The sequence below is a fragment of the Amblyomma mixtum genome, unplaced genomic scaffold, assembly GCF_055824585.1.
Source record: "Amblyomma mixtum isolate Tamu unplaced genomic scaffold, ASM5582458v1 scaffold_25, whole genome shotgun sequence".
Taxonomy (NCBI): Eukaryota; Metazoa; Arthropoda; class Arachnida; order Ixodida; family Ixodidae; genus Amblyomma; species Amblyomma mixtum.
Window position 1 is genome coordinate 559,072 of NW_028317722.1, and position 20,327 is coordinate 579,398.

At 44.5% G+C, this 20,327-nt stretch overlaps 1 protein-coding gene across 5 annotated transcripts; it reads left to right on the top strand.

The window, feature by feature from the left end:
* The first annotated feature begins 695 nt into the window (after window positions 1-695).
* On the top strand, window positions 696-19,022 carry LOC149324537 (uncharacterized). 5 transcript variants are annotated; one of them, XM_089565436.1, is made up of 6 exons: window positions 696-1,074; window positions 1,832-1,913; window positions 2,484-2,558; window positions 9,235-9,365; window positions 14,964-15,072; window positions 18,955-19,022. In XM_089565436.1, exons 1-6 carry the CDS (start codon window positions 1,059-1,061, stop codon window positions 18,998-19,000), a joined length of 459 nt encoding a protein of 152 aa, XP_089421562.1. In that variant the 5' UTR covers window positions 696-1,058; the 3' UTR covers window positions 19,001-19,022. The 5 variants fall into 5 exon arrangements, with proteins under 5 accessions (XP_089421562.1, XP_089421564.1, XP_089421565.1 ...); XM_089565438.1 differs by having other exon boundaries at window positions 1,835-1,913; XM_089565439.1 differs by having other exon boundaries at window positions 698-1,074; window positions 18,950-19,022.
* The last annotated feature ends 1,305 nt before the right edge of the window (window positions 19,023-20,327 follow it).

Below are 20,327 nucleotides of genomic sequence, written 5' to 3' on the forward strand. Positions count from 1 at the left end.
AGGTAAACAACTTTTAGCGCACATACGCTTGGAATACCGGCTTCGTTGCGGCCACCTTAAGGTGATTCTTACGGTCGTCATCGACGCCATCGTCACCGCTCGTGACGCACTGGCTGAGAACTACAATTCTAGTGCGTGCTAAAACAAGCTGCTCGTATTTCTCGAAACAATCTGAACTCGAAAACACAGTTGCTTCTATCGGCTTCCATGTGGGCTCTTGCTCAATTGTGAAAGTACACGCGCGAACAAGATGCGGCGAGTGCGAGCCGCTGTTGCGTATCAGCTAAAGTGTGACGCAACTATCGGCGTAGTTTCGTAACGCAGTTGATATCAAAGTAATCCGCTTGTACGGGTCACAGTTAAGCTCTCAGTATCATGTAAATCTCCGTCGAGCATGCCCGCGTCAGTCAAAGTAATGCATCGCAGCTGCTCTCAGTCCTACCGCTCACGTCCAACATATCCTTGATATGCACCAGCTTGAGATACGGTGCATTTCTTTGCCCTTTTTGTCGCAATTATGAGATTTTAGCTGGCAGCAAACGAAATTTCATTCCGTCAACAGCGTCGTCTGCGCCGTCGTCTGCTCCGTCGTCTGCTAGGACATCCGGGGCACCGTGGGTGATGGGATCACAGGATCGCAGCTTCTACAAAAATCAAGTCAACAAAAGTATTTAAAAGTGCTTTAGTGTTCACACTTAATAAAAAAATCAAGGTTCTTTTTGTTCTAAACATAATTTAAATATTAGTAGTAAAAAAGCGCATTTTAGTTGCAGTTTTTCAACGACGCAAAAACAAGGGCAAAGCCGCTTCCGCCGGCGCCATGGCATGCGTGCGTTGTTTCACGTTTTGTGTTATTTGGCTTTTCATGGCATTGTTTGAGTGTTTGTGCGGCGGACATGTGTGAAGAACAGAAGCGCGTTTTGGAAGCCAACGACGAGTATTACGCCCAGTCAACATCGGTGTGTTTGGACGGGCAAAGCCATGAAGAAAGGCAGCGCTACGACGCCTTGTCACCTGGAAAGGCAATGAAGACGACGGCGTGGTTTTACTAAGCCTGGATGAGCTGCATGATCGGTGAGTCCCGTCAACGCTTCTCTATTACTGATCTGTATTCGCACGCGTTATTAGTGTGCGGCTATATAGGGATGGCAGTGGAGACAGTCTGCGTTATGCGGTCGCTTGGCAGCGCTGCGAAAAACTGCAATGTTTACTACATTCAACTGGCATGGATTTGTACAGCGTAGAAGACGACGATCAGTGCCGCGGGTGAGAGCGCTTTTGCGTGGACAGCTGACAACAGGCAAGGGAACTGACAACGGGCGATTTTGCTCGCGGCTGGTACCCATCGGGTGGATTTGTGCTATTTAGAAGATTATTATGAGCGGCAGTGCTGCGCGATGAAGCACTCGCGCTAGGCGAACTGCGAATAGACGCCGGATGGTTTTGCTCGGTGTTGGTGCTCATCGGATCAGTGCTTACTTCTTAATATTCGTCATGCAAATTATTTTGAAGACAGTGATCGCATGTGGAAGGCTGGCGCATATGTACTAGTCATTTGTAAACTTTTTATCTGTGCTTCCCCATTGGAACAGAATTTGGCAATATTATGTCAGTTAGGTCGTTCTTGTGTCTTCCCTGAACTGTAGGCGTCCATGCTTCCTCTCCTTCAGGGCACTGAACTGTTGGGGATGCAACTGCACACTTATTTGGGATTTCAAGCTTTTTGCTGTATGCCTCGCTTATGCGGCCCGCTTTCAGGTCGTTCGCAATTGGTGATGGTTTGTTATTCATTTTCACTTTCTCTTATTTATTCTTGGTTGACTGCCGGCAGCAGTTCTCGGCGCTCGGAACTGTTCCCAGGCACGGAACCCTACCCACAGACCTCCCTGCACCTCACTCACCAGTGTTCTTCGGTATTTTTTTTTTGCTTTTGCCCCTACTTGCATTACCACTCGACAAATGTTTTGCTGTTTTTATTTGTGTGCAATTTGTTAAATGCACTACTAATTTTCGTATCATGCTCAGTTGTGACGTGAGATATCGGGCTCCTTGGTATTGAATGCATGTCTTTTGCATTTTCTCTTCTCATTTATGCAAGGTAAACTGGTCGACTGGGTGCTATGTTCAGTTTAAGAATACATTAGACGCTAGTGCAAGGCACCCTAATAGTAATTAACTAAAGCCTGCGCATGCTATATTCGAATAGTTGGGCTCTTTTCATCATGCATAAGAATAAAGCGGTATTCCAGCCAGCTCATCTTTCAGTGTGGTTATGACAGTCATGTAAATGTACTCAAAGAATGTGTATGGGTGTTTCACATACAATCTCCTTATTTATTTTGTCATGGGCCACCTCATTGCTTTTTGTGTTCCTATATTAATACCTCATTTTAGTTTCTGAAGCAGTCGACAGTTTGTTTTGTTGTCATTCATGACATTGTCACTGGCACTGACAGCTGTTGGTCGGGCGTATTTATCTGCAGTTGCCAGCTGCCAGCATCTGCTGGGCGATGCGTGCTTCCTGCCTTCAGCTGTGCCATCCCTCCAAGCCATTCATGGTAATTTTCTTTTTCAGTTACGCATACCTTACCTGCCTGTTTTGAAAAATATTTTCAACATAGGCTCACTGCTGTGTTTAAAAATGCATGCAGAACTCTACATGCACTTTAAAGCAGTACCTCAGCTTATTACATGAACTGCAAATTTGTACGAAATATAGCCGCTCACGTAGCTCTTGACACTGCGCTGTTATTATAAAGTTGAGCCTGCTTCAGGTGCAGTGACTATTCCACACCTGTTGCCTTTTATGCATGTGTGTCCTCTAAAAGGGCCAAAATGTTTGTTTATCTTTTAAAAACGTTGTGCTGTACAATAATACTTTAATGGTATTTCTTGCTTGTACACTGAAATGTCAGTCAGTAAAGTAACATTGTATGATGACACCAAATCTTGCGTGGCATAGCATCCTTGCAGCGTACTTGGCAAGCTCCTGTCAGCGCAGATGTATTGCTGGTTTATTGCTGTGGCATGTGGTTATACTGTACAGTTTGTACCTCTACGTTCTTGAAAGTATCCTTGAAAAATTTAAAATTGGTTTTTGAGCCAAGGAAGTGACAGAGTAACTGTCTCACATCTTGATAGGCACCTGAACAATGATGCAAGGGAAGGGATAAAGGAGGGAGTTAAAGAAGAAAAGAGGTGCCGTAGCAGAGGGCTGCAGAATAATTTTGGCCACCTGGGGATCTTTATCCTGCACTGACATCAAACAGCATGCAGTTTAGCCTGTGTTCACTTGGGCCCGCATAAAAAAAAACGAGCAGACCTTCTTAGAACTAACATTTCATTGCACCAGCTACTTTGTAGTTTTGACTGCAGTGACCTGAAATCAACGGTTGTTTACTTTGCACAACCCACATACCCTGAACAAGATGTGATGATGCTAGACGAGGTGACCCTCTCTGCATAGCAGCAGGTTGGTTCAGGAAATGCGAAGACTCATGGAGAACCGCTCAGTTATATTTGATTTCATGTTATGTAGTATTAATGGTGAGTTGTAGTATAAGTGATGAATTCTTGCAAATGATTGAGGACATCAATACTCAGTGTGAAAATGAGAGCTAAATCAATACTTAATAATCAGGAAAGAGGCCTTTTTATGAAATGCAGTAAGGTACTGGAAGTCGAAACAGAATACACCTCGGCCAGGTCATGCACAGATATAGAGCATTTGAAAGAAATGGTTGGGAGAATAAGAAAGGGGTTTATTGCCTTAGGCATGCACTCAGAAGTTACGAGCAGCACCTTGCAGTATGCTCAAAAAGAAATTTTAAACTGCTTTGCCTTTGCTAAGCTGTCGGGAAAAGTGGGGTACTTTACAAAGGGCTTAAAATTGAGAACAGTGCGGTGAACCACTCAGGAAAATCATAGGGTTAATGATAAGAGATTGGGAGAGAACTGAGTTGGTTGGAAATAAATGTGAATTAAAATCTGAGCGGGAATCATAAATGGACATAGGCAGGACATACATTTTTTAAAGAAGCTGGCTATCCTTTTGGATAGTGGAGCGGTTACTCACAGCAGGAAATTGTGCTCTTCTTGCTTTCATTTTATGGACATATGCTTTGTGTCTTACATCTCTTGGCCTGCCATAGGCAGCATATGCTCATAATAAATTTTTACGTGTCTAATTATGTGGCACAGGGAGAATTGAACTATATAACCTCATCAATGCACACCCTCTCTGAAGTGAACTTTGTCAGCCCCGTCAGTCACCACATTGATGCATGTCACCCCAAATGGGAGCCGTCATGGTGGCTGAGTGGTTATTGTGCTTGGCTGCTGACCCGGAAGAGGCAGGTTCGATTCCAGCCAGTTTTGATTCCAGCTGTACTAGTCTCATTTCAATGGAGACGAAATGCTAGAGGCCCAGGTACCGTGTGATGTCAGCACACCTAAAGAATTTTCCAGTCCTCTACAATAGCGCCCTGTATAGCCTGCGCCGCATTGTGGCATTAAACCCTTTAAAACCAAGTAAAGTAATGGATACATCATTTCCAAAAATTGTTTAAATTTATTATTTTCTAAACATTAACAATTTTCTGCACCTGTTTTCCTTCGTCTTTCCCTCTTATTTCCTCCCTCATGCTGAGTAACAGGTCAGTGATTTTAAGTAAATATTTTGTTCATTTCATTAGCAAAGTTTCTCTGTCTCTCTCTATTGCTTTGCTTTTTGTATCTGCAGTATAGTATTATGCAGAAATATGTCAAGATTAGATCCAAGAGATATGGCCTAGATTTTAAGTTCTATAGTCAACCACACATTACTTATTACGCTATCAAGGCTTTTTTTGGCATGTGCTACCTGGTACAGAACTGATGTGGCCTACAGCGGTAAATATTGTTTGAATGTGCATAAATTGAATAGGAAGGCAAATTTCCCATTTGACTATGTAAATAGATTGTGCAATCATGTGCTCACAAAGCTCATAAACTTTTCTGTTTCCAAAACTTTCTGTAAAAGGCACTGACTCACTGAAATACACTACAGTTACTTTTGCCTAATCCTGATATTATTTACTGAAGATTGGTTGGAGGAAAAGTCCACTGAGCTCGAATGAGTGCACGGCAGCTTGTCTTTGTCCAAAGTACAGTACAACCTCGATAATTCGAACTCGGTTAATTCGAAATCCCGGATAATTCGAAGGTTTTCTGCGGTCCCGTATTTTCCAATGTAAATTTGGCCGGATAATTCGAACAGGCGGCCTGCGCCAGCCCGGTTAATTCGAAAATTTGGACTGCTATGCGGCAATGCCTGATCCATGTTTCGCCGCAAACCCGGCGAAACGACGGCCCTACGGAGCCGCGAGGCAAAGCCACATAGTAATGGTGATGATTTATAGGCGAAGCGCACCAGCCGGAGCACTCTCTGCACAAAAATCGGTCCACAGTGCGCCTCGCGCACCGCCGAAACACGCGCCTGCAGAGGAGAAGACGTGCTTCACTGCAACGCGGCGGGCATACCGGTTTTTATCACGTGACCTCGCCCCCATTCCATCCCTTGGTGTGCTTCGCCCACTCTTCCCCCGTGCCTCCGACGCTGCAAGTACGCCGCCACCACCGCCGCGCAGGTCTCGCCTGCGCCATTTCTTTGTTTTGTGCGCTGTGGTTAGGGGTCGGCTACTGTGCCGTTTTTTTGGGCGGGACTGTGCAGAAGTGCTATCTTTGTGACCGTAGCAGTGAAGAAATGCCAAAGTACAAGACTTTAACGCTGCAGCAGAAGTTCTGCTTGATCCAGGAAGCAGGCAAGAGCGCTTGTTCGAAGACTGAGTTGGCCAAAAGGCATGGCGTGCCCCTCTCGACGTTGTCCACAATATTGAGCAACGAGTCAAAAATACTAGAGGCTTACGGCAAGACATATTCTTCGAAGCGGTCACGAGTGCGGGCTCCCATGTATCAAGATGTGGAAGCTGCTCTGCTTCGCTGGCTGCAGAAAGCAAACGCTGCCCACCTTCCCGTCAGTGGAACGCTACTGCGGGAGAAGGCCAACGACCTAGCTCTACAACTTGGGCATGAGGAATTTAAGTGCAGTAATGGATGGTTTTGCCGTTTTAAAGAACGCAATAATTTAACCTTTCTGACCGTCTGTGGTGAGAGCGGCAGCACTAACGAGAGCGTTGTCGAGGATTGGAGAAACCACACACTGGCGCCGCTACTTAGAGAGTACGGTGCAGACGACGTTTACAACCTTGACGAGGCTGCACTTTTTTATAAGATGCTGCCAACAAAAACATTCTCAGTGAAGAACACCGCCATCAAGGGTAGAAAACAGGCCAAGGACAGGATTACTGTGCTGTTCGGCGCAAACATGTGCGGTAAACACAAGCTGCCGCTACTGGTCGTCGGGAAGACGGGGAAGCCTCGCTGCTTCAAAAATGCGCGGCTGCCGCCAAAGGATGGAGCTAGACACCGCAGCGGACACGGGACAGAGAAAGAAGACGACACAGGGCGGTGTCGCCTGTGTCGTCTTCTTTCTCTGTCCCGTGTCCGCTGCGGTGTCTAGCTCCTTCATGTCTCACCAACTGGCCTACACATCTACCCGCCAAAGGATGAACTCGTCTACAGGCACAATAAGAAAGCCTGGATGACAGGTGCAATATTTGAAGAGTACGTGCGGCAACTTGACCGCAAGTTCGCGGCCACGGGCTGGAATGTATTATTTGTCGTCGACAACTGCCCGGCACATGGCGACATCCCACATCTCCAGGCCATCAGGATGGTATTTTTACCTCCGAACACCACTGCGATCTCACAGCCGATGGACCAAGGCGTCATTCACCACACTAGGAAGATTTATCGGTACCACCTGCTCAAGCGCATGCTCCTTTGCTACGACAATGGCAAGGAGTACTCCATCGACCTCCTCGGAGCCATATGCCTCATGGTGTACGCTTGGAAACAAGTGGAGCCCACAGTGATCAGGCGGTGTTTTGAACACGCTGGTTTTTCCAGTGAAAGCACTGTTGATGCCGATGCAGACCACACATGTACTACTACTCTTGACGAAGAAGGAGCAGAGTATTGCGACCGCATCAATGCGCTCTGCGCAGAGGATGAATCCAACGCAGTCGGCTTCGCCGAGTATATCAACTTTGAGAGCGAAGAGCAGACTGGCTACTCTGACTTGGAGAGTGAGATCACTGCTGGTACGAACATGCGCGATGACAGTGACAATAGCGACGACGACACCGACGAGCCTCCCCGAGCACCTGCTCTTGGTGAAGTTATCGGATCGCTGAACGTTATCCGCAGTTTTGTTGAGTGCCGCGGTGGAAGTTCAGAGATGTTTCGTCTATTTGACCAACTCGAGAGCATGACCTTAGGAGCCGCAAACTACCGGACGCGGCAAACCAGCATCTCTGATTACTTTCAGTAGTAATTCAAAATATGCCGAATAAAGGTAACACGTTCCTGCAACGAATTTTTTGCCTAAGTCTTATTTCTTGGTGTTCTGTTAATTCGAAAACCCGCTTAATTCGAAGATTTCTCGCGGTCCCGATGACTTCGAATTAACGAGGTTGTACTGTATTTGGAGAATAATGAATTTTGTTACCTGGCAGAGATAAAGCAAGGATGGCAGTGTTTTGTAATGTCCACAGGGCATTCTTCCAAAGCCCAGTATGCATGTAATTCCTTCATTTTGTGCAACATAAAATGTCTTCCCTTTACACTCATGGTTGAAACAAAATGCTGAATACTTCACCACTCAAAAAATGAAGGCCATTGTGCTGCTCTACAAAATATCAGGCTGCAGCGGTTGTTGCGAGGCAAATCACCAGGTTGTCATCATCATCAGTCTAACACCCAATGCAGGGCAGAGGCCTCTCCCATGTCTCTCCAATTAACCCTGTCCTTCGCCAGTTGTGGCCACCGTATCGCCACAAACTTCTTAATCTCATCCGCCCGCCTAACTTTCTGCTGCCCCCTGCTACGTTTGCCTTCTCTTGGAATCCACCCTATCACTCTTAAGGACCACTGGTTATCTTGCCTTTGCATTACATCTCCTGCCCAAGCCCATTTCTTCCAAATAACCCACGTTTTTTTCACACCTATTTGTCAGGCTCCGCGTTTTTTTCTCACCTATTCGTCAAGCTGCAAGCCACTTGCACGCTCTACAAACCTATTTAAAGTACATTATCCAGCATTGTTGGCATGGAGTGTGTAGTGCTAAAACAAAAAATAATACAATAGCTGATGATCTGCTAGAGCAACAGAATTCGAAGAGTTTGAGAAGGGCAGTGGGAGAACTAGCAAGGCGGGATAGCGAAATTCGACAAGCAGTGGACAGGGATCATGCAACTTGTAGAGGACAGGCAAATTGGAGACTTGTGGAAGGGGCTGTAGTCTTGAGTGCGCCTAGCCGGCCTTGTGATGCATTGTATAGGGCCCTTTGTTTTTGAGTAAAACTGGTTTCTGATTGTTGCATTCCAGAAAGATTCATCAAGATTGGGTTAAACCCAAGTTTCGCGTGCAAATGTGCCTGTAAGAAAGTGTAGATTGATAATGCATGAAGCTAAAGAACCACTGGAGAGTAGTGGATACGTCTCGTATTTCTTCATAGCTATATTGTTTAAACAGTGCTGGCTATTTTAATTCCTTTTTAATGCTTATTGCTTGTCGAGTTGCATAAAATTTTAGGATAAATTGAAAACTGCAGGTAGGTTTAATTACAATAATTATACCCGTATTTCTGAAGGTCTATTCGAAGAGAGGTCCACATTTTGTGTGCATGCTTTGAATTTGATTATTTTCACACTGCAAAATGGAGGACAGGTCTGCTGTGAGAGTTTTTTTGCAATGAAGCGAGAGCAAGTGGTGCGGAATGTTTGTTACTGTGTCGCCCTGCCAATATTTCTAGAACCCCTGGGACCACTGAGCTTGTGAGTATCTATGACTCAAAAGGTCGGAGCTGATTGCCCATTCCGTGGTTGTCTGTATTAACCGGTGCATGGCCAAGGGCTCATAGCTAACAAGCATATGACACCATAGAACTAGATGCAGTCAGGCTGGGACTGTGCAGTATGTCAGTGTTAACGAGGTCGTGATAAACGAGGTTTACTCTGCGAAGCTAGTGTGAAATAATAATTGTTCTTATGGAAAATATCGTTTTTTCTTAGTCATTGCAGCAATACAAGCATATCAAATCTGATATCTCTCACTCATCCCTCTATGTTTCAGTTTCAAGGGACCAAGAGTTGCGTGGAAGTCGTGCAAGCCACAAAGTTGCGTGCGGCTTGAGCCAGCAATCAGGAGCAGGCTGGGAATTTGCGAATTGCCAGTGGTATTCGCTCAGTCAAGCAGGCTTTACTGTAAGTACAGTGTTTTCGCCATAGTATTTCTTTGAAAAGTACGCATTGAGCTTGAATAGGACAAGCTGTCGGTCTAGTTGGTCTGATCCTTTGTGGTTGACAGAGCTTAGAAACACAGACTGGGGTCAGAAAGAAAAAATATGAGGGCACAGGTGCTGACTACAGATTTATTCCAGAATCACCGAAACACTGCATATATAACCAAAACACAGGCGCCAACAGGTGGCAATTTTATGCACTCGTGGCAACAATAAGTGATATGGCCAATAGTGGGAAAACAACACAAACTAGAAACAGAAACCAAGACTATAGAGCAGGGAAGGATGAAACCATAACAAGGTTAAAGGAATAGTTTTAAGCAAGTCATTTTTAAGACCACCAGCACGTGAAACAGTGGAACGGTTTGACCAAAATTTTCAAGTACTGCTCTGATAACACGGAACTGAAACACTACACGCAAACACAGATCAAGGGCAGTGAAATAAAAGTAAAATGGCAAGAAAAAACATGCCGTGAAAAGAAAATGGTGATTGGGCAAGCAAACAAGAATTGGTCTACAAAGGTGAAGTGAGCTAAAAAACTGAAAGAATAAAGGGCGAATAAATGCACATGAGCAACAAAGGTGAAGCCAAGAATTAACATGGCTACAGGAGGAAGATGAGCTACTGTAAAAACGAGAGAGATAAAATATCAAAATATGAAATTCAATTAGTATTAAAGATAAAAGCAAACAAAAACGCGAAAATAGAGGAGTTGGCAGAAAAGTCAAGGCATGCAAGATGTTTTTAAAACCAGGGCTAGGTCAAACATCCTGAAGAAAGGCAATCTTTTTTTCTGAGGGTGTTCTTGCCCATTAATCCTCGAGCCTCAAAATCCCGGCGGCTCCCACCAGTTCGTCATGTCGGCTTATTCTGGTGCTTTTTTAACACAATGGCACTTTTTCGAACATGGGTGGCATGGCTTTTTTCGGTCACAGTTTTGGCAATGGACTTGCAGATTTAGGACGTGCTTGTAGGCCAGTTGGTTGGAAATCGTTAGAAAAACCGCAAAACAGAATGGGACAAAGGCAGGCAAAACACAAGGCGGTACGACAACTGAACATTTATTGAAGAAATGAGTGCTCATATGGATCAGTTGCGCATGTAATCTGCAAACAATCATTGCAAAAACAACCTAGGGAGGGAAACAAATTCCAATTCTTTCTGAAAAATGGACACAGAAGGCGTGCTATCCCACCTATCTGGCTTCGACCTCAGGATGGCAACAGCCTTGAGAATTTCTTTCCAACTGGCCCTTTATTCATCCAATAATAATGTGCAGTTCAGTTTAGGTTAACAGTCTTTACAACTGGGACAGTGGACAGGCAGGCAAGGTCGTCCGGGCCTACCCAAGGAATGCTAATACTCTTGCAAGGGAGTGTTTCACCATCTACCAATTTGGCCGGTATAAAATCGACCACAGCCGAGAGGAATCGTGTACACCACCCCCGTTGCACATGGCATGAGGCATTCAAAAAGTACCGCCAACGGGCATGTTGTACGAGATTCCCCTCAGCTGTGGCCAGTTTTATATCGTCCAAAGTGGTAGATGTTTACACATTTGTTTGCAAGAGTATGCGTGTTCCTTGAGTAGACCCGGAGGCATTTGCCGTCCCACTCACTGTCTCATTGTAGACTGCTATCCCAAACTGAACTGCACACAGATTATTGGATGAAGAAAGAAGCAGTTGGAAAGAGAAATTGTCGAGGCTGTTGCCATCTTGAGGTCAGAGCCAGATAAGTGTGTCAGCACGCCTACTGTGTTCATTTTTCAGGAAAATTAGCGTTTCTGTCTGTGTTTCCCCCGGTTGTTTTTGTTTCATTTTTGAGCAGGTGATTGTCATATTTGCTCAGCTCTATGGTTGCCATTGAATTTTTTTGCCTCTTTACGATTGTTTGCAGATTACACACGTGACTTGTCTATATAAGCACTGCTGTTCAATAAATTTTCAGTTGTCAGTACGGCCTTGTGTTGTCACCTGCCTCTGTGTGATAGTTTTGTGGTTTTGCTCTTTCCGACTGGCAGATTCCCGAGAAATGTACCCGATAAATCAATCTTATGCTCCCTTATCCTTTCATTGATGCCAATGTATACCTTGCCGCAAGACAAAAGGATTGATTAAATGCCCTCCGCGCATGGCGCTAAGGGTTTTCTGTGCTGCGTGGTGCAGCGTCTTTTTTTTTTTTCATTTAGGATTTCGCAACTGCAATAGGTGCTAGGGGGTCAGAAAAGGCAATGTGTACTCCTGCTTTGTCTCCGATTTTCTTAAGGTTCTGTGAAATTTACCTTTAGAAAATTCGAGAGATAGAGTAGATGCTTTTTTTGCTGCTGCCCCCCCCCCCCCATCACCTATCACACCTCTCTAGGATCATCAATGAAAAAGAAAAAAGAAACAGGCTGCACTGCATTGCACAGAAACCCTTAGTGGCATGCACAAGAAGTACTTTCTCAATCCCTTTTTCTTGCTGCAAGGTATACATTGGCATCAATGGAAGGCTAAGAGAGCATTACACTGATTTATCGGTACATCTCTTAGGTACCTGCAAGTCCACTGCTGATAATGGGACGCAAAAAAGCCATGCTGCCCAAAGTTCGAGAAAGCCACTGTGTTAATAGAGCCCCGTAATAAGCTGACGCAATGCAATGGTGGAAGCCGCAGAGATTTTCAGGCTCCGGGGTGAATGTAAAGAACACGCTTGGTTTCACTCGGAGGATTGCCTTTCTTTGTGGACGTACTTGATCTAGCCCTGGTTCTACATGTGTGTTACATGCCTTGCCTCTTCTGCCAACTTCCCTCTTTTGGTGTTTTTCCTTGATTTTTGCCTTCATACTGGTTATTGAATTTCACTTTTTTATATTTTATCTCTCGGCTTCACTGTACGTCATCTTCCACTTTTAACCATCTTAATTGTTGGCTTCACCTTTGTTGCTCATGCGCGTTTTTATTCCCCTTTTATCCTTTTAATTTTTAGCACACTTCACCTTCGCTTGTTGCTTAATTCTCGTTTGCTTACCCAATCGCCATTTTGCTTCTATTGCGTGTTTTTTCTTGCCATTTCTCCTTCATTTTTTTTTTCACTGCGCTTGGTCTGTGTTTGTGTATAAGGTTTTTTAGTTCCATTTTATCAGACCAGTTCTCAAATATTCTTTCGGTCAAACCTATCCACTGTTGGCAGTCTTTTAAAAATGACTTGCTTATAAATTTTTCTCTCACCTTGTTCTGGTTTTATCCTGTGCTGTGTCCTCTGGTTTTTGCTTCTAGCTTTTGTTGTTTTTCCACTACTTCTCATACCACTTCTTGTTACCACGAGTGCATAAATCGCTGCGTGTTGGTGCCTGTGGTGTGGGTATTTATGCAGTATGTCGGCAGTTCTGGGAAAAGTTTTAAGATCAGTGCCTGTGCCATCATCTTTTTTGTTTCTGTCCCTTGTCTGTATGTCTGAGTGCTGTCAACCACAATCGGTGCATTGAGCTGACTGCTCTTCAGGTACCCATGTGTATGCAATGAAGTGGCTTCAAGAATAATGTACACAAAAAAATTGATTGCTTAAAATTTCTGGCATGTTTTTTAGGAAAACATTTGGCATTTAAAGGGCTAAGAGTGCTCTGAAAATCTAAAAATTATGTGCTTCTTGGGGCCTTTCCTCAAATTTCACATCACCTTGTAGCGTGATGCAAGACGTTCAAGTTGTTACCCACAGTTTACTTTTTTGTTGCCCACTTATTGGCTGCCACCTTCTTTGGGAGGCAGTGTCATGGGGTTTGGGAGACAATCTGATTCCTGTGTGTTGGCTGAAGCTGTCTAAGCTTTTGGATGTGGGGAGCAGGTTCACGGTGCCAACTTTTGGCTGTAACTACAGTTTGGCCATGACTGTTAGTCCTTTTCTGTGATGCAGTGTCATTTATGTAATGCATAATTTGATGATGAAGCAGTCTCAGGGGTTGCGGTGCTCAGCTGTTGACTTCAAAGACACAGGATCGATCCTGGCCGCGGCAGTCGCATTCTGATGGAGACAAAATGCTGGAAGCTTGTGTACTGTGCGATGTCAGTGCACGTGAAAGAACCCCATGTGGATGAAATTATCAGAGCCCTTCACTATGGCATCCCTCATAGCCTGAGTCACTTGGGACATTAAACCCCATAAATCCAAACCCATTTTGGTACTTCTCAGCTTCGCCGCTGGCCTCTGCAGGTCAGCGAAACCTCCCACAAGTTGACGAACGGCAGTTTTTACACCATTCGTAAATGCCTACATAGACGCTACATCATTGGTGGCAAAGGTTGCCAGATGTGCAAGCGTTTCCGGTAGTTTTTCTCTGTTGCTTTCGTCAGGCAGCTTGCAAAAGATGTTTTACTAGGCTAATAAACGGTGAGGTTCTTTGTGTTCTTAAGGTGGTGCAGCGTGATAAAACAGACACTTAATAGCCATGCCATGCTTTTTTGTAGCCAAAGGCAATTTTTCGCCTTATTCTCATCATCATTTGCCTTTCATGCTTCCTCGAGGGACGGCAGTTGGAAGAAGGTCTATAGAGCAGCTCCTTGTCTGAAGAAATGCCGAGTGGCATTCTTCAATCCTAACTGCCCATCAAATGGAAGAGCAGTTTTCTCCACTCCACAGAGTGGAGACGGAGTATCGAGTTGAGGCGCACTTCTGAATTCGGCGGTTAGCCTTTCATAGGCAAGCAGATATGCGCAATAAACTTTATTTGCTGTTAATCTTCCAGTTAAACACCAAATCCTCCTCATTCCTCATCAGTGCACACACTGTGTAAGGAACTTTGTCACTCCATTTGTCACCACTTTGATGTATGCCATCCCTAATTCAGGGGCTGTATAATTTTTGAAATTTTGTTGAAATTGCTTGAAAACCTTTGCAATTTCCTGCACCTCTCTTTTTCCCCCAAGTCCCAAACCTACACAGAGTGCAAGTGGGTTTTTAAACTCCAGCTAAATTTTGTTATTCATCAAAGGGCTTTTCTCTCTACTGCTTTGCTGGGTGTATCTGAAGTATAATATTATGCACCAGTGTGTGAAGCTTTGCTCCCAGAGCTATTAGCCCGAGGTAGTAATTTTAGAGCATTGCGTTGCGTTCTCAGCCTGGTTGCGTTTTGAGCCTGAGTTGTGCTGATTCCACGGATAGAACCCAAGTTGGCAGCCTCCAATGCAGCAGTGTATCCCAGTAGTTGCCATGGGAGCCGAGGTGGTTAGATAATGGAATAAAATAATAGCAGGTGGCAGTGTGATGCTCGAGCACCACAGCGCGAAACTAAACTATATCGATCAGTATATGTATATCTGTCTGGCAGGCATTAAAGTCTGGCTGCTTAGTCACGACATTCCTGTAAAATTAGTGGGTGAACCGTTTGGCATGAATGTACCAGATGGTGTCATACGATTCAGCCTGTCGTGCAGCATAAACTTACTAGTTAAGTTAGAGCCTTTCTTGCAGCACGGATTCGAACTGACAACCTATGTTAGGTGTATTAATGCTCATTATTCGATCTGCTCATTTTTTATATTCAACCACACTAACATTACTTATTACCCCATCTGTGCAGATTCCTTCTGGCACTATTTGAAGCTGAAGGGTTGCTCGGCTGAGGATCTCCAAAAGTACCACAAGAAGGTGACGCGCTACCTGGCACAGAAGTGCTGTGGCCTGCGGCGGTAAATATCTGTTCAAGCCAATAGTCTCTTGTTATATGCATGAATAGATTGGGTAAGCTCATGTGCTTACAAAACTCGTAACTTGACTGTATTTCCTAACTGTCTGTATGGTACACTTAGGCACTGGAATAACCTGCAAATCGCACTGGAATTTGCCTACTATAGTGAAATACTGCTTTACCCAAGTTCTGCTTAAGGATAGTCTGCTACTGAGATGACGCACAGAAGATATTTATGAACCAGACTGTTAACAGCACTTATGGACCACATTAGCAGACTGTTCTGAGACCGCACGCAGCCAGGCTTTTCAGCGTGGAAGAGGCGGCTTTAGACAAGGCAGGCGAGCGCTCTGTTCCTGCACATTAAGTAGATGTCGGATGAATCTCGAAAAAATATGAACGACGCGCCAGGAATATGACTACTACAACCCTTCGGAGATGTGCAGTGCACAGTATACGGCCATGCCAGCGACATGTCTTTCTGTTCAAACTTTCTCTAAAACCGCTGTCACTACGCAGAAGCAGGTAGCAGTATCTGTACTAAGAATCTCTTAGTGAAGCAGCGCAACGGCACAAGGCCAAGGGAAGAAGGGGACAAAAACAGCGCTGAACTGACAACAAATGTTTATTCCGGATGCTAACAGCATATATATACTCTTTTGCACCTTAGAAAAAACAAAGAAACAGAGAGCAGCAGAAAGTATCAATCCCAGTCATTATGCGCATGCAGCTGTATCGCGTGTACATCGATCATTTGAAATCAGGAAGTTGTGCTCTTTCACCGAGATGGCAACGGAAGGAGTGCTGATACAATTCGCACCCAGCTTCATGATCTCAGATGCCTCAATAATCTCTCGTGTAAGCTTATCCTTGTGTTTGGTAACAACTTGGCTGTTTTTGATTCTGGGTAACATGAACAGTCACGACAGTGAGTACCTATGTGGCGGGCCGCGTTCTTGACATTGTTTGCGTGCTCTTTAAGTCTTTCATTAAGACACCGGCCAGTTTGGCCGATGTATGACCCACCACACTTCAACGGGACTGAGTACACCACGTTGTCTTGGCATGGCACATACTTCATCCTGTGGTTTTTCTTGCAATTATGACCAGATTCCGATCTTTTATCCGGGCGATTAACTCTCGCACACAAGCCACTCAGTCTGACAGGAGCCGAAAAAACAACATCTACTCCTGCCTTTTTGCCTATTCTCTTCAAATTGTGGGACACAACATGAACATAAGGTATTACTGCCAGATTTTTTTGCTTGGAATGGGGGACAGCTTTGCCCTCCTTCAGCTTTTTCAATATCCCTTCTGCTACTGATGCCAGAATATGAAGGGGGTATTTTGCGTCTGTTAGCCTATCAACCTGATTGGAGAAACTAAATTCAAACTTGTGTGGGCAGGATTTTTGCATGGCATTTTGAAAGCATGACGCCACAATGCCTCTTTTAACAAGCTTCGAATGGGCTGAGCTGTTGGAAGTAAGGGCTTTTTACCCCTAGGATCAAATGCCCAGCATACATGGAAATCAGTAAAATATAAGGTCAGATCAAGGAACTTAATGCGATCATTCACAGCCACTTCATGCGTAATTTCCAGCGGCGAAAGCACTTCACAGAATATCGCGCACAGGTCATTCACTTCCGCAGCGAAGCTAGCCGGGTCACAATCTAGTAAAATTAGGTAATCATTTACATATCGGAACACTCTTGCAACTGTTGAGCTCATGAGTGATTGTTCGAGTGCCCTGTCAGGCTTAGCAAGGAACATGTCACTTAGCAATGGAGCGATGCAAGATCCTATGCAGATCCCATTCTTTTGAACTGTTTTTATTCAAAAGAATGGGATCTGCATAGGATCTTGCATCGCTCCATTGCTAAGTGACATATTCCTTGCTAAGCTTGACAGGGCACTCGAACAATCACTCATGAGCTCAACAGTTGCAAGAGTGTTCCGATATGTAGATGATTACCTAATTTTACTAGATTGTGACCCGGCTAGCTTCGCTGCGGAAGTGAATGACCTGTGCGCGATATTCTGTGAAGTGCTTTCGCCGCTGGAAATTACGCATGAAGTGGCTGTGAATGATCGCATTAAGTTCCTTGATCTGACCTTATATTTTACTGATTTCCATGTATGCTGGGCATTTGATCCTAGGGGTAAAAAGCCCTTACTTCCATACAGCTCAGCCCATTCCAAGCTTGTTAAAAGAGGCATTGTGGCGTCATGCTTTCAAAATGCCATGCAAAAATCCTGCCCACACAAGTTTGAATTTAGTTTCTCCAATCAGGTTGATAGGCTAACAGACGCAAAATACCCCCTTCATATTCTGGCATCAGTAGCAGAAGGGATATTGAAAAAGCTGGAGGAGGGCAAAGCTGTCCCCCATTCCAAGCAAAAAAATCTGGCAGTAATACCTTATGTTCATGTTGTGTCCCACAATTTGAAGAGAATAGGAAAAAAGGCTGGAGTAGATGTTGTTTTTTCGGCTCCTGTCAGACTGAGTGGCTTGTGTGCGAGAGTTAATCGCCTGGATAAAAGATTGGAATCTGGTCATAATTGCAAGAAAAACCACAGGGTGAAGTATGTGCCATGCCAAGACAACGTGGTGTACTCAGTCCCGTTGAAGTGTGGTGGGTCATACATCGGCCAAACTGGCCGGTGTCTTAATGAAAGACTTAAAGAGCACGCAAACAATGTCAAGAACGTGGCCCGCCACATAGGTACTCACTGTCGTGACTGTTCATGTTACCCAGAATTCAGAAACAGCCAAGTTGTTACCAAACACAAGGATAAGCTTACACGAGAGATTATTGAGGCATCTGAGATCATGAAGCTGGGTGTGAATTGTATCAGCACTCCTTCCGTTGCCATCTCGGTGAAAGAGCACAACTTCCTGATTTCAAATGATCGATGTACACGCGATACAGCTGCATGCGCACAATGACTGGGATTGATACTTTCTGCTGCTCTCTGTTTCTTTGTTTTTTCTAAGGTGCAAAAGAGTATATATATGCTGTTAGCATCCGGAATAAACATTTGTTGTCAGTTCAGCGCTGTTTGTCCCCTTCTTCCCTTCGCCTTGTGCCGTTGCGCTGCTTCACTAAGATATGTCAGACCAACTCGCCCACCAGTTCATGTTGTACTAAGAATTCGTATCTTAAAGGAAAAAAGAAAGCGCAATGTCCACCTTTGGCACGATTTCTGCAGTGATGTGCGTTCTGCCGGCTGACAGTACACCGCTTGCTTGGTGTTGTAGGCCTAACATGTGCTTTACTCAAAGTGTAGCGAGAAGCGCTTTTGAACTAGCCACCAGCGATCACAGAAATGTCTACTCTTTTTACCGCCTCTACAATAACTTTATGGTGGTATGAACGTGCAGTTTTTATTCCCGCAACGTCTTCGTAAGTGAAGCGCGTGGAAAAACGGGTCAGGCGGACCGCCTCGCACTGATAGATGCGGGTTGCATGCACGGACTCATTCTGAGCCGTTGGCAGAACAGTCATTACAGGCCATGATGCACTTGGTCACACGTTGCATGAACGTCTGCATCTTGATTTCTATCTGGAAACAGCTTGGTTGACGTCACTTCTGTCAGTAAAGTGCTCTGCATGCCAATGTCTCTCCCATTCCGGACGGTTCCCGCCAGCCATCGTATGAAGCGGCGTGTGCATATTCTTCAGTTGTATAATTGAGGCTTTAATGCATTATTCCTATGGGTTTACGTCGGGCCCGTGCCAATTTGATTTTAAATGTGGATCGTTGCATGAAAGGGGAATGCATAATCAAGATTCCACTGTATGACTTTTGTAACATTTGCATGCATTTGTTGTGTATGCATACTATATATATCACTGTTCTTTTTCTTCACCTAGGACAGTCTGAACAAGAGAGACCTGCTGAAGAAAAATTCTGTATATATGTAAATAAATAGTCGATTTGCTCCAAGTGAGGTGTTTTTATACCTGGCTGTACTGCAGGAATGCATCGAATGTTCAGAGTCAGACTGCTGCTCTGTAGCTGCATATTAATTGACAAATAAAGCGTACTTGCTAATGACTACAGGAATACAACACACTACACAAATGCACTACAGAAGGCAGACTACAGAGATACGACACTACAGAATTACGTCACTACAGAAGACAGACTACAGAAATACTACACTACAGAAGACAGACTACAGAAATACTACACTACAGAAGACAGACTACAGAAGTATGACACTACAGACTACAGAGGACAGACTACAGAAATACTACATGCCCAAAATACGACAGACTACAGAAGTTTTCTGTCGTAAATTCCTGTAGTGCGTTTTGACTGGGCATGCAATTGTGAAGGTGCGGTTTCACAATTTATATTAAGAAATGATTAGCGGTACACCACAGCGGTTTCTGTATGCAAGTTATTCGGCCAAGCGGCCGTACAGTGTGGTGGAATTATCGCTGTTAATTTCCTAACAAACCTCTTAAAATTCTAATTACTTGTTGAGGCTTAAGTGCTTGTTTTTGTGAAAACACAGGCAGTCATTGTGTTAGGGCGTTATCTTTGCCTGAATTTTTCAAAAAACGACGGCGTTCTGAGGTATCTTCAATGTCCGGTTAAATCGGCGTGATTACGACCTGACTAGAGTGACCAAGGGCGCCAAACTTTTCCCTGGTGTGATGACCAGGTGCATCTCGTGGTGTTTCTTCGATTTCTCTTGCCTAGAAAGAAACAAAACACTTTTCAGCTTCATCTAGTGCTCGTCGTCATGAACACACAAAACTCAGCAACAAATGCCTTCTTCTAGGGAACAGCAGTTACCATAGTTCATTGGAAGAATTAGATCGCTGGTATATACTGTTTTCCATGCATAATTGCACGGATTGGGTCGGAATTTATTTTTTTTGAGGGGGGGGGGATTTGTGTGCGCTGTACTCCATTGCAGCACACAACAATATGTTGTAGTTATTTAAGGAGAAGCAGAAGGCTGCAACGGCTATAAGAACCGAATTGCCGGATCTGAGGGTCGCTTTTCACTCCAAAGTTGAAGACGGGGATCGTCATCATCGTCATCCGTGATCAATTTTTCAAGAAAAAGAACCCTACCATCGACCACCGATTACCTGTTGTTGAATTCAGTCGGGCAGGGTCAGGCTACCCTTGTTTTTTGTCACATCTGCACATCATACATTCCATAAGCTTTGACTGTGACTCGCTGCCCTTGGAGTCCACTCTGCCACTCTAAACGCCGACCTTTGTTCGGCT

Coding starts and splice junctions, on each gene's coding strand:
- LOC149324537 (XM_089565436.1), top strand. Junction 2,559..9,234: donor ATCCCTCCAAGCCATTCATG/GTAATTTTCTTT, acceptor TCTATGTTTCAG/TTTCAAGGGACCAAGAGTTG. Junction 15,073..18,954: donor AAGTGCTGTGGCCTGCGGCG/GTAAATATCTGT, acceptor CACCTAGGACAG/TCTGAACAAGAGAGACCTGC.